This window comes from Eupeodes corollae, chromosome 2 (genome assembly GCF_945859685.1).
Source record: "Eupeodes corollae chromosome 2, idEupCoro1.1, whole genome shotgun sequence".
NCBI classification, from domain to species: domain Eukaryota; kingdom Metazoa; phylum Arthropoda; class Insecta; order Diptera; family Syrphidae; genus Eupeodes; species Eupeodes corollae.
The window spans coordinates 103,257,901-103,272,827 of NC_079148.1; the positions used below are offsets into that span (position 1 = coordinate 103,257,901).

The 14,927-nt window shown below is 36.0% G+C and overlaps 1 protein-coding gene across 7 annotated transcripts in view; it reads right to left on the reverse strand.

Annotated features, from left to right (window-relative positions):
• LOC129944275 (band 7 protein AGAP004871) overlaps window positions 1–14,927 on the reverse strand; it is a 165,995-nt gene that overhangs the window by 74,133 nt on the left and 76,935 nt on the right. For 2 of the 7 annotated variants that reach the window (XM_056053605.1, XM_056053608.1), the window contains exon 2: window positions 346–372. The exons of 3 other annotated variants lie outside the window; for them this stretch is intronic. In XM_056053605.1, the coding sequence (XP_055909580.1) occupies window positions 346–372 (27 nt within the window). Of the gene's footprint in view, window positions 1–330; window positions 373–14,927 lie in introns of all 7 variants that reach the window. 2 more of the 7 variants (XM_056053604.1, XM_056053607.1) reach the window with 1 other exon arrangement.

Genomic DNA, 14,927 nt, shown 5'->3' on the forward strand with positions numbered 1-14,927 from the left:
AAATGCCAGTTACATTTTTTCAGTAGTCTTCCCCAGGTTCTAGTAAACTACCCTTTATAAATAAATTGTTATTTTTCCATGAACTAAAAGGTTTCGAACAAACATTATAAATCAATCAAAAATAACAGAGATTTAAATTCAAAGTACCAAAATCTACAAAGTCGATTTCTCTGAAATGTTTTTTTTTCAAACAAAAAAACTACATATTTGTTTCAAAACTAACTGTTTTTCTAACAGAAAACATGCAGGAGGGGAATATAAAGTTATTTTGATTGTGAGAATATAGTGAAAAAATGATATAGCATCACAGGATAAACAGTCACAACTTACAAAGGTTAAACTTACAGTAGCTGAGTGCTCGTTCTTGTTTGCCTGAAAGATTCAAAAACACATTGATTATTTTATGTAATCCTTTCGAAATTCAAAATGTCCATTAAATATTCTTCTATATCTTTACCATTCTTAATCGCATTCCGAACAAAAAAACTACAACATCATCACATCAGCATGCTTCTATTTAATATCTATGATTTTACATATAGTTTCATGCAAAATATAGTTATAGTATTTATTTAAACAAAAAATAGTAGAAAATAAAACAAAGCACTGCTAAAAAAGAAACTATATATTTTTTAATCATAAATCCGTTTAAATTGCGGATGCGGTTGTAAGAGTATGTTGCAAGTTGCAAGTTTGTGTAGATAAGGATGGATTATCGTCGCACTGATGATGCTCAAAAATATACTCATTCGGCAAAGTTGGATTATCTTGTTGCTTCAAAGACATGAACGTGTTTTATGTGGGTTAGGAAAAATGGGACCTACAAACTTTTACAGCATCTCTTCAATAGAATCTCAAACCAACCGAAACTATTTTATTCTCCTGTCAGTTTTATCTAAAGCATAGAGGGTGACCCAATTTTCAATCTACCTTTAAAACAAAGTTTTCTCTAAAGCTACGAGTATATTATATTCTACAAGATCCTACATATGTATAGTGATAGACTTTTACTTTTATGTACATTGTACATAGTCTACTACTCGTATTGACACCAAGCTGTTCCTTTGTAATGGAATTTCATAGAAAATAATGCTATCAAATTATTGTGTCACTAGCACAGGTTGTTTATAATACACTTTATATATAGCTTTAGCAAGATTGCGTAGTTTCCTCGAAGTGACCCAATTACCAAGAAAACCTCATAAAGTCCTTGAGTATATAAAGAAGAGTGAAAGATTTTGATAGATTTCATAAGAAATTGTAGGTTGTATAGTTGTGTTGATTTATATCTTGTGTTGTATGGAGTTGGAAAAGTTTTCGCTTTAGCTTGGTTTTTCTCATCAATCATCAATTATTAACGAGACAAATGTTGTTGAGTACCTTGATGTCTGTCAACATATTGAGACATATTCTTTCCGCTTAGACAAAGTCAATAACGTTATCAATTTTAAGTTGAAGTTTTAAATTGCTTAAATAAACAAAATAATTCGTGATTGAGCAACGTTGGAAATTTTTCAAAACTTTTTTCCCTAGTACATTCTGTGAGCCCAAACCAACTCAATCAATGTTGATTTAATCAAGAAACCATAGCAATATATTTTTTAAATATCTACTCAAGCTTTTAATTGTGATTGTAGTCACTTCAAATTCAGAAAATACTTAGATTGGTATACTAAGGCGTATACGTACTTTTTTGCGTTAGCTCATTTAATATTAAAATTTAAGACTTAGAATTGGTTTTAGTATTTTTGGCAAAAATGTCTCTACGGGTATGGAGCGCAATTCCCTTTGAATTTTCAACTCGTTTTACAATCTCCGATCCTTTGCTTTGGGATGCCTCAATTGGGCTTAGGCCGAGGGATTGTGATGGCCATTCCATAACATTGATTTTGTTTTGTTGTAATAATTCGTTAGCCAATTTGGAGATGTGCTTCCGCTCATTATCCTGCGAGAACTCCCATTTGATTGGCACCTCCTCTTTAGTTAATGGCATCATAACTGAATTTAAGATATTAACATAATCCACATCGCACATCTTATCTTTGATACAAAATTTTGGACCTACACCAAATGCTGAAAGTACCCTCAAATCATTCTTATAAAGTGATGCAAGCCTTTACATTAATTTCAGAATTCGAGTAAAAACTATATACCTAAGACTTCTATTTACATATTTTTATGAAGAAAAGGAAATTCAACATCAATTATTTGTCTAATAGCTAGTTGAAAAGTAAAAATTTGAATCTACTTATCCTTCTTATTCTTCTCATAGCGATGTTCAGAAAGTTCCAAAGGCGTACAATATGAATACAAAATTGACGCTCAGTATTTAGAAAATTGTATCGGGATAATATTAAAGCAAAGGACCTTGTTCAATAAGGGAAATTCAGCTTACCGTATTTTGAATTAGATTATATTGCCTTACGCAGGCAACTCAGAGAGCAAAAGTTTATTAAGCTATCTAGGCTACAACCAGAAAATCCGTACCGCAAAAATGGATATGGGCAATATTGTTATAAGCAACATTCAATTTGCAACTAGTCACATACTCTAGTTTACAAAAGATTTCACACCCATACAGCACAATTGGTAGTATAAGGGCCTTAGCATGTAGCAGTTTAGTTTTCATCGGGATGAAATTTCGAGTGACTAGAAGGAGGCGAAGATTTCCAAAGACTTTACCAATTGCACTATTAAGCTGGTCATTCCAAGTGAGAGTGAGAGTGCGATTGAATACTTCTCCTAGGTTTCTAGCAGTGCTAACATATTCAATGGTTTTGTTGTCAAGTTTAAACAGATTTAAACCCGATAAATCAAAGTTTTTGCCATAGATGGGGAGGGATGTTGATTTGACAGGGTTAAGGCGTCTGTTTTGAACACTGTCAAATGCGGAGCGGATCCTCGTACATTAAGGCATCATTTCTAGCCCCAAAAAGGTCGACTTATGAGGAGCTGCACATCACCAGCATAAAGAGGAATTAAATAATGTTTAGCAAATTCTGCTAACTCATTTTTGCAAAGCGAAAAGGATAGATCCCTGTGGCAATTCACTCAAAACATTGAGAAATGTGGACGAGTATAAATTGACCACCACGTATTGTTGCCTTCCGCTGAGAAACGAAAGAACAAGCTTATTGGTCTCTAAAGAAAACCCAAACTTAATTCGCAGCTTTCTACAAAGAATTGAGTTGTTAACAGTAGCAAAAGCCTTTGAATAATCTAACAGTGCAAGCAATGTAACATGAGTTATATGTTTTAGTGTATTGATGGTATCAAATAGACATAATTTGTTTCTTAAAGAATATTGTTTGATCTAAGATACATATCTCAATTAAATGTCGAAAATTTCGTCATTTAAAAAAAAAAGAGTCTGGATTGCCACCACGCAGATAACTGCCTGTACCCGTCTGTCGATTTGTTCAAAACTTTAATATAATATTAATAACAATATTAAAATAAGTTTAAAAACGTTAAGACTGAGTATATTTTAAGCAGAGCATGCTTTATTACTTAAGGTGGCGCTTTGGTCCTTTTTGACCTAGCCAACAAACTTCTCCATCTAGCTCGATGGATGTCTCCAGTTTTGCGCTCGACGTTGGGTGAGATCACTTTCCACTTGTACTCGCCACCTAATTCGAGGTCTTCTTCTACTGCGCTGTCCTGTGGATGTGGATTCGAAGAATTTCCGGGCTGGAGCATTGGTTTCCATGCACTAGACGTGACACAGTCATCTTACTAGTTGGACTTTTACCCTTCTTGCTAAGTCTACGTCGCTGTACAGCCCGTACAGCTCGTCGTTCCATCTTCTCCTCCACTCTCCTTCGATGCATACGGGACCGTAGATCACACGAAGAACTTTTCTCTCGAAGCGACCCAAGATGCTTTCATCCGCTTTTGTCATAGTCCATGCTTCTGCACCGTATAGCAGGACGGGGATGATGTGGGTCTTATATAGCTACAATTTGGTCCTTCGAGACAGAACTTTTCTACATAATTGCTTTCTTAGCCAAAAGAAACAGCGGTTAGCAAGAGTTATTATTCGTTTGATCTCATCACTGGTGTTGTTTTCTGCGTTCAAAGCGGAGCCTAGGTAGACGAAGTACTCAACTACCTAAAAATTACATCTGTCGATGGTTACGTTCTGACCAAGACGTCGGTATTGTAAGTCCTTTCTTGACGACAGCATGTACTTTGTTTTGCCCTCATTAAAAGTTAAACCCATTTTTGCAGCCTCTGCCTCAATACTCAGAAAAAGCCCATTGGCATCACCCTGAATTTTTTCGATTATGTCGATGTCATCAGCATATAATAGTAAATGGACAGACTTTTGAAAGATAGTGCCTCAAGTGTTGACGTAGGAGGTCTGCACTATTCTTTTAAATTCTATGTTAAAATAATCGCCTGACAGTGCATCACCTTTTGTAAAGCCTTTTTTAAAATCGAAAGGTTTTGTAAAGTTGTTTCCAAGCTTTATGGAGCAGCGTGAACTCTCCATGGTCATCCTGCACAAAACGGACGAGTTTGGGTTGGATGCCAAACTAGACTTGGCTCTATACAGCTCGTCCCTGTAGATGCTGTCATATGCGGCCTTGAAATCGATGAAAAGATGGTAAGTGTCGAATTGATGTTCTTGGGGTTTTTCCAGGATCTGCGGTAAGGTGAATATTGGATCGACTGTGGACTTTCGTGGTCTAAAACCATACTGATAAGGACCTACCAGGTTGTTGACGATGGGCTTTAGAGGTTCACATATTGCGGCAGAGAAGATTTTGTAAGCGATGTTAAGTAGATTTTCTTTTTCCAGAATCCGGCAAACATTACTGAAATTCCATTCATCGGGCATGCTATCTTCCTACCATATCTTACAGATAAGTTGGTTCATGCTCCTAACCAAATTCAGCTGTTTTGAAGAGCTAGGCATTCAAGCCATCTGCTGCAACGGCTTTGTTTATAGACTTCAGCTTAGATATGGCAATCTTTACTTCGTTTTAATCGGGATGGCGGGATTGTTGGCTTTCGTTGTGTATGTTAAATGGATCATCCTGCCTGACAGAGGAATTCGGTTTTTTCGTCGCCGTTATACAGTCTATAGAAGTGGTCCTTCCATATCGTTAGCACTGATTGCGGTTCCACTAAGATGTTCTCACTTTCGTGTATGCAGCCTTCGGCTCTAGGTTTGTGTACCTGTGAATTTTATTTCGCCTTTTCATAAAACTTTCGAACCTCATTCCTGCTTTTATACCTCTCAACATCTTCGACCACACGCTTCTCATGCCCTCTCTTTTTCCTTCTAAGAAGTCGGTGTTCCTCTCACCTCTTCTGCTCATAGAGTTCATGAGCAACTCTCGTCCTTTTATGCAGCGCCGGCCTCTTTGCATGCCTGTTGTTTGGCTGCATTTGCCTGTCAGCATTACTTATCAAAGTAGGTTGTTTCTTGAAACCCAGCACATTAGAGGCGGCTTCTCTGATTGCATCTTGGCAATGTTGCTATTAGTTTTTGATACATTGTGTTGGCGGCAGAGAACTCCGAGAGGTTACTTGTATCTCGGTCGGAGAAGGATTTTCGACGTTGTACCTTCTCCCAGCATGTCCCTGTTTTGCCTTGGGTTTGGAAATCCGAAGTGCTACCCTGGCTACAACGAGGTAGTGGTCCGAGTCGATGTTAGCTCCTCGGAAAATTCGTACATCCATAATGCTGGAAGCGTGTCTGGCGTCGATGGCAATATGGTCAATCTGGCTTGACGGTTGATTGATATGGAAAACTCCAAGTTCTTATTTGGATGTTGAGGTTTGGAAAACGCGTAATGGCTACAATGACGTTTCGAACCGCAACAAAATCGATGAGCCTGTATCCGTTGTCGGAAGTGTAGTCTGGCAGTCTATTTTTTCCGATTATTCCATCACAAAGATGTCTTCCCTTCCTAGCTTGGCATTCAAATCGTCCAGGACAATTTTAATATCGTGGCTAGGACACTGCTCATATGTTTTGTCTAAGAGCTCGAAGAACAAGCGCTTGTTGATGCACCTATAGCTCAAGACTTGTTGCCTAAGTCTGGCTTCAATGACAAAGCCGCATCCAAATAAGCGCTGTTGGTCTTCTCGGTAGTAGTCACCATAATAAATGTCGCAGTTTTTCATCCTCTTTTTGCCTAGCCCATCCCATCATATTTCCTGGATGGTGGTGAATATCTGCTTCATAGCATCCTAGGGCCTCCGCTAATTTTCTAAGTTCGTTGTCCTTAATTCGTTTGCGTGGGTTGTCAACAGTAAATCCATCCGTATCCGAGGCTTGTTGGTGCTTCGCAACTAGTCATGGATATTGACAGATCCGTTACGAAAAATATACTTCCTTCACATTTATTGTTATTGTGATTCCTTGTAAACGCTCGAACCCAACTACTGTTGTTAAGGACAGAGATTTGTTCTTTTGCCGTACTACACGAATCTGGAAGGGCCTGCTTTCATGGTCAAGATTTGATCTTTAACACATGTTTGAAGCCAAATTTGACAGTCAATTTGATATATGTTCTTTCAACCCAAAAAAAAATGCCCACATCCAAAAAGTTTAAACGTCCATATCGGAACACCTTGTATACCTCCGAGTTAAAGAAGAACAATGAAAAAGTCTTATTAAAACAATTTCTTTTTTTTAATAACAAATACAAATATTAATAACTAAAAATATTTATCATTTCCCAACCGAAACATTTATCAATTTCCCTTTAACAACCCATTTGAAAGAAAAATGTATGGACGTATACTAAGTACCTTGGTGCTAACTTTTATGACCATATAGTTCCATTTTAATATGACTTAACTTCCGAGGACGAAAATTATTAAAAATAAAATTGTAATTTACGTTTTTTATTAAAAATGGGTTAATTGATTAAATTCTTTAATTAAAAATTTTGTTTGTGTGTCATGTGCCCGTACTGTCCATAAATATAAAATTGCAAGGATAGGGCGCATTGGCTAACAACAACAAAAACAACTAGACATACGCTACGGTTATAACGTCAATGGTCACTTATTATATGGAGTGGAGATGTGTTACAGAAACAGGACACAGTATATAAAACATTTGTATGTATGTGTTGAGGTAGAACATTTTGTGTCATAATTCAATTATCGTTAAAGGATAAAATGTGCTCCTCTGGACATGACACAATATTTTACCATATTTTTGTATATGTACTGAACGTGGCTCTGTTGCTTTTCGTAATAATTATTTAAAGTGCTTCCGAATAAGCGTGACTGTGAGTGTGAAAATGTTAATTTTTTTATTTTTTGCATGCTCATTCTGCTTTTAATTTTCATTTTGTTGTTGTTTCTTTATTTTTTTTAAACAAATGGAAATCATAGTCGGTAAGCACTTGGCGGAAATGATTTTTTTTTACCGATAAGATAAAATATTACGATAATGATCTTAAGGGTTAGGTGTTAACGTTTTTTTTTGTTCATTAATTTTCCCACCCTGTCAAACGGATATGGTTTCTCTTAAGTGCTTGAGGCTGTATTCATTTTTTGTATATGTATAATTGTATATATATATAAAAGCATTTGGTCTGATGAAGGGTGTGGTTCAATAAGGATAAGTGGAAGGAAAAAGAGGAGACATTTGTTTCCAAAATAGTGAATCTGTGTATTATACAGTAGAACCTTGAAAATATCCAATAATTCGTAAGCTAAAACTTTAGAAATAGATACGTTTGAAGAGCCATGGATGTGGATTACTAGTAATGGTACTAATAAAACTAACGAAAAACTCGAATTTAAATAGTTTTTGAGAATCCGAATGGTTTTATTTTAAAACTGGCCCTACTGCCAAATTTTTTTGTAAACAGCTATTACTGAGGCCTTCGAATATACAATGATTTTGCTCAAATTCGAAAAATTGGTACTATGTATCTATTTGACTACTTTCAAACCAACGAGAGTGCCAACTATACTCTTATGAACTTTCGAATAAACGAGGAACTACGTAACTCGAAAGTAGAATTCAAAACAAGGCAAAATCGAAAATAATCACCCACATCAAATTTTTTTGTAAGCGAAGCGAATATAAGTTCCATCTACCACCCCAATTACATCGGGAATTCATGCTTTCTGTCAAAAATAACGTTTTTACTTTAGTTTCTCTCTCTCATTAATTTCAAAATTGATCATCAGCGGAAACATGATTCTTTCGATTGAAGTCAAAACTTCGGCAAGTATTTTTCACATAGTTTGCTGTGCAATTCCAGCATTCTTGTCACCACCGATTTGGTTTTGGTAACCTCCTGTTGCAGCATTTTGTCTTCTGCGAGTAGCTATGTCGGATGATATGGTGTTATGATAGACTGCGCCTCAAATGGTCCATCTGCTTTGTCCAATTTAGACATACATTTCGGCCGGTATCTCACGAATAAATGCTTCAATGTTGTCTTCCAATGCATCAATAGAAACGGGCTTGTCTGTATAGACATGAGCTTTAACATAGGCTCACAAAAAATCCTCTAAATACGGTAAATCAAGCTCTTGCATTTTGTGCAAAAAAAAGTTGGATATCATCTCACGGTAGCGCTTACCATTCACAGTTAGGTTATGATGATGCCGCCAGCCCATAAACTTCACCAAAGTGTGACTTTTTCTGGATGCATTAGTAGCTCTTGCAAAGCTTCTGGCTGATATACACTCCAAAATCGACAATTTTCCTTATTTACCAATTCTTTGAGACAAAAATGAACTACGTCGCTGAACACATTTTTTCTGTAAAAAAGTGGATCTCCGGCCAACTTTCCAAGAGCCCATTCACCAAATATTTACGCAGGTCGTTTGGTCTCCACTAACTCATTAATACCCCTTAATTGTCGATTATCTCTTACGGAGATGGCTACACAGTTCAACATTCACCTTTTCTGGGCCCGGGAAATAGAGACATTACAGGAAATTGCAGAGCTGACGAACTTGCAAAAAGCAGAACAACTTTACTTCTGCTGGCTCACAATGCTAGCATAGGTATCCCCTTAGCTACATGTAAACTCATGCTAAAGCAAGATACCATAGAGAAAACAAACTTCAGGTGGAATAACACCACCACCTGTTTAGCGACAAAACTAATTTGGCCTAATCTTAGCTCAAAAGAATTAATCTCTCTGAGTAGGGCACTGCTTAGTAGGAAGGCATGCTATTCGACTTGTTGCTACTGCAAATGATTTTTGTAGGAGTTGCATGGACGAGGAGGAGGAGGAGACAATCTCTCATCTTCTGTGCACATGCCCTGTCTTATCACAACGACGTACAAACCACCTTGGAGAATGCTACTTTAACGATACCAGCGATCTAAGAAATTCTGACAATATTTGTCTCCTACGCTTCATTCGGAGCTCCAAAAGTGTTGGACTTCCCAACCAACAGCCACTTTAAGTTAACCTAGGTCGTTTATGGCTTCAATTCTTACACCAGCTGTATTTTAAAAGGCATCATACCTAAATCCTTCCGCAAAATTGTCCACGTTGTTGAGTAGCAGAGGCCCAACTGCTGCGAACGGCGAAGAATCTATAATTGATGGTCATCATTAACACTGGCCGATACAGCTGCGATATTTTCTTCAGTTCTCACTCTACGCAAGCGTGTTGGTGGTTTAATGTCCAACAATGTAAATTTGGTGCGAAACTTAGTCAGAATAGCCCGAATAGCCGCTTCAGTGGGTCGAATAAACTGACCATAATATGGAAGAAGCGTGCAATGAATTTTCTTAACAGAGGACGCATTTTGATGACAAAATTCAGTAATTTGCAAGCATTGTTCGTTTGTAAGAAGATTCATGGTTAAATTAAAGACCAAACTGAACATTTTTGACAGTGAAACAAAACCAGTGTTGCCAAAAAGATAATAGCTAAAAAACCACATTTTACGTATTTGTGCAAACCTTTTCTTTTGCTTTTTCTTTTAAATTTGCTCGTACGGTTCTTCGTTTTCTTGACCTAAATTCCAACTTTTCCATTTTTGTAATTATTATTCTTGTCCAAAAATTGGAATTTTTTGTTTTGTTTTTAAAACTTTCAAATCGATACTCGTTTGACAATTCGATACTCGTTCGAAAGTTTAAAATTTTTGAAAACAACTTGGTATAACCGGCATCTGATTCTACTTTTCTAGTACGCTTTGAAAGTAGAATCGGAAATGAGTTTCAAAAGTGCAAGTAGTTACATAGTAGAGCCCCTGATTTTGTCTGCAATTTTTACAATGCTTAGAGCTATTCAACAGTGGAGTTCCAGTAGTCAGCCAACACGTCCATTAATATCAACATATGAGCTAAAAGTAAACAGAGCCAAACAAATGGTGCTCTTAAATCGTCGAACATGTCAGAATAAGGTCTTTGATGATTTCGTAAAAAGAATCATTGGGAACTATTTTGAGTAAAAATTAAGGCTCTCGAAAATCGATATCTTGCTTGGTGCCAAAAATTGTGAATTTTTTGAATTTTTGAAATGTGGTTCGTTAGAATTCCACCAATAACTCCACACAGATCGTTTCACAACCTCACTGTATTCGTTTGACTTAACAAGAGTTCACTTCTGGCTATTCACTTAACTTAAGAGATCGAAAGAAAGAAAAAGGTAGAAACTGCAACGAAGAAGAAATTGAAGGCTTTATTGGCAGAGGACTTGCAAACACTTGAGGCAATGAGGAGAAACAAATAAATATGAGTAATAAAGTTTTTAATTTAAATTTGTTCATTAATTTTAATGTTACAACTTAAATTTTAGTTAAATTCTTTCGTTTCGAAGATGTTTCTCCATCATCGGGTATACTAATACTTTTATTGCTCAGGTAACTTCTTCGAAGGGGGTAAAATGATTTTGTAAGAAAAAGTAAAGATTCTTAAGTCTATAAACAAATGCATCCTGTTTCTCCTTAGAGGATTTGTCAATTCCTCGCAAGAAGCAGTAGCAGTGAAATCTTTTAGATGATTCATAGGGATTGAACCTAAGGCCTCTGGCATGACAGTCTATAACGCACTTAATCATCATGTCACGGGTTCGTACTTACTTACACTAAGTACAGACGATAAAAAAGGAAACCCTCTAAACTGCATCAATTATCATTCTCCTTAACATACCATGCAAATTCCTCTCTGCCGTTAAATATATGAACGTCTTAAGATCCTCATGAAATATCTTATAGGTCTTTATCAATGTGGCCCTGAACCAGGAAAGTCCAGAATCGATCAAATAGACACATTGCGGCAGATCATGGATATCGAAGATAATCGATTTCAATGCCAAATATGAAGGAATCTTCCGACACGAACTGTATAGAGTCATTTCTAGAATTTGCATCCCTGCCAAACTCGTCAATTAGTGCAGGATGACTCTGGAGAATTCACACTGCTCTATAAAGGTTGGAAATAGTTTTACTGAACCTTTTTATGCGCTGTCATGTTATTTCTTTAACACCATTCTTGAAAGAATAATGCACAGCTCCTACGTCAACACCAAAGGTCCTTTCTTTCAAAGTCTGTCCAATTTTTTCGTATCTGCTAACGATATTGACATAATTGGAAGAACTCAGAGCGATATCAGTAAAGATTTTGGGAGCAATAAAACAGAGGCGGCAAAAACGGGTTAAGCAGTAAATGAGGGTAAAACAAAGTTAATGCTGTCATCAAGATGTGTCGTGCTGCTAAGATAGCCATTGAGTCGCAACGCCCTCTCTCCTTAAGTCAAAGTATCGCTATATTAGTAGCTCTTGATTCCTGTCGTGCTTTAAGGTGCAGTACCATGGACTATGAAAAAGGCTGATGAAAGCAAGTGTAGTTCTTTTGAGAGAAAAATTCTTGGCGTAACTTGCGGTCCCGTATCCATAGAAGTAAAGTAAAAGAAGGAAGGATGAGTTGTACGGACTGTATATCAGCGACATGGACTAAGCCAGACGGATTAAAGCCCAACGTCTAAGATGGCTGGGTCACGAGAAGCGCATGGAAGCCAACGAAACATTCCGGCTTGGAAAGTCTTTGAATTCAACCTTACGGGACAGCGCAATAAAGAAAGACCGCGTATCAGATGACGAACATAAGTGGAAAGTAAACTCACCTTACTTGGAGCGTGTACCTATATCTAGCTATAGGCTGAACTAGATGGCGAAGTTTATTAGATGTGGCCTTAGTTCACACATGAATGTAGCGCTAGCCTAAGTAAGTAAGTACGTGCAGACTATTGTCAAAGCTTTCAATACAAAAATTGTTTTAAACGTCTAACAATCTTATAAACATTTTATAATTTTGTAAAAAACTTCAATGTCAGCTATTGTCAGACGATATGTTTGAAATTAACAGATTTCATGCTGTCTTTCAAGAAATCTGATAGTTTCTGACAATTCTGAAGTGTCATTTTATAATACATATTTTTACTTGCGGCATATAGGAACTATATGGCAAGTTTTGAATTCGTGCAAAATTTCGAACTCGAGATTTTAATCAAACATGAATTACGATGGTAGAGAAGTCGAAAAAAGTGGGTCCCGCGATTCCATCCGGTCTATTTTGTCTATCTGTCCACGCTCCTACAGCCTAAACCATTGGGTCGATTGAGTTCAAACTTGGAAGTTAAGGTTTTGAACAGATTCGCGTTAGGCGTTTTTTTCATTTTTAACTTCCAAAATTGAAAATTTTGACATTTCTCGACGTTTCAAGGTCCCTAGATGCGAAATAAAAGATTTTTAGAAATATGTCTGTGCGTGCGTGTGTACGTTACGTACGTTCGTACGTCCGTACGTTCAAATAAATTTTGTTATACAGATAATAAGGCAGAAAGATGCAGAAAGGGCTCTCAAGAAAATTGCGTGGGTTGTTTTTTTACCATCAAAATCAAAAAATCAAATGGGGTGGCGCAACAGTCCGTTGTGAACCAGGGCCTAGTGACTTACAACTCTCAACCATTCCTGTGTGCGAGTAGTGTTGTCAGGAATGGAAGGGACCTACAATTTTTTTAAGGCCGAATCCGAACGGCTAATTTGAGAAAGCACTTTTTCATGACAAGAATTACTCTTGAAGGAATCGTCAATTCCTCGCAAGAGGCAGTACCCGCGAAAATTATTTTTTTTTTTTTAAATTAAGGTGGCACAGGCAGGGATTGAACCCAAGACCCCTTGCATGACAGTCCAACGCACTAACCATCATGCCACGGGTACTACCTTCCCGTTTTTTTACCATAGCAGTTTGAAAAAAGGTGAAAATTTTGGTTAACCCTAAATATCTTACGAACCAAAAACGCTAGAGACTTGAATTAAATTTTATATAATAAACTGTAACGTGATATCAAAGAAGTATGTTTTTGAAAAACCTCCAAAATTTTACGACTAAAATATGATTTCATCTCCAAAACAATTTTGTGCAACGAAGAATAATGTTTTTGAGATCTGATAAAATTTTGAGAAAAATCGAATTGACAGTTTTTTTTACAAAAAATGTATAAAAGTTGGTAAAAATTGATTTTCGACTCAAATATCTTTTCAAAAATTGGAAGTATTGGCTTCAAACTTATTTTATTTCACAGAAAATATTGTTTTCGATATTCAGTAGTTTTTTTTATAAAAATCCAACAGTCCGTTTTTTCATAGAACCGTTATTTTGTTTTTTAAGTTTCTCAGCAACTTATGAGCTGATTTCAATAATTTTTTTTCTGAATAAGCTCTTATATTGCTTTAACAATTTTAAATTAACAAAAGTCGAATTTTGTATTATTTGGGTTTTTTAAAAAAAATATTGAATTTTATTTTTTCAAAATCCGATATCTCAAAAACGGGTCAACATTTGTTTACGAAATTCAAATGTTTAGCGTATATTTATATTGTTTATTAAAGTGTCTAATAAGAATTAACATCTTGGTACTTTTGTATATACGAAGAAAATAAACTGAACGTAATTACTCCATGTTTGTGCTGAAACCAATAACATTCTTTCACGCTCATAATAAACATGGCTGAGCACACCAATAAACTATTCTTTATTCGTTTTAGACACCTGCCTAACTACACAACCAATAGGCGATCGCATCACAATTTAAACATACATATTCTTCCTCTTTCTTATCTTCATATAATTTATTTTCCATCCTGGTTCTTCTAATATGAAATTAAAATAAAGCTATCCAAAGGAAAAAGCTTTGAACGAAGTAGTTGAATACACAAACAATTGTTTTCGTTAAGTACGCTTACAAGTATATTTCACTTCCGGGATGAAATGTCCTAGGATGAGTTGTGTCTTTGGACGAATTGCGCGTTTTTTTGACGAATCTAATGGCATTTATATCATTGAAGAAAAACTTATTTTATAGGTATATTTTTAAATCTTATATAAGTACTTTTTCAAACAGACTGTTTGCATACAGGAGAAAGTTCGTGGCACTTGCCAATTCTTCTCACATTATGCTTTTGAATTTGGCATACAATTGTAGGTCCCCTCTATTCTTAAGTATACTCGCAAAAAAAAATAATTGAGTCAATAGATTTTGGTTCTTCACGCAATGTAACGCCACCTTAAGTAGGTTTTACTTTAAAAGCCAGAAATCCTTTTTCAAATTTATGCCACATCAACTCTCCCAAGTAGAAAATAAGTGAATTGTGGCATAGTTATTCCGCTGATAATTAATGTTAAGTTTTTTTGTCTTCTTTTTAATTAAAAAAAAATAATTATAATAATAAGACGTTTAAGCTAATTTCCACTAAAATCTTCATTAAGACTCACTTAAGAGGCTTAAATGTTCGCTTATTTTTAATTAACGCGATGCAAAGTCAACCATCCGCACCAGATGATGCATAGTTCAAGCACTTAATGTCACATTATATTTCATGAGTTGAGTATAATACGAATATGTAGGTTACAGTTATATATTATTTTTCTACATATGTATAGTTTGGTGAGCTGTGATGGAAGAGTATATGCT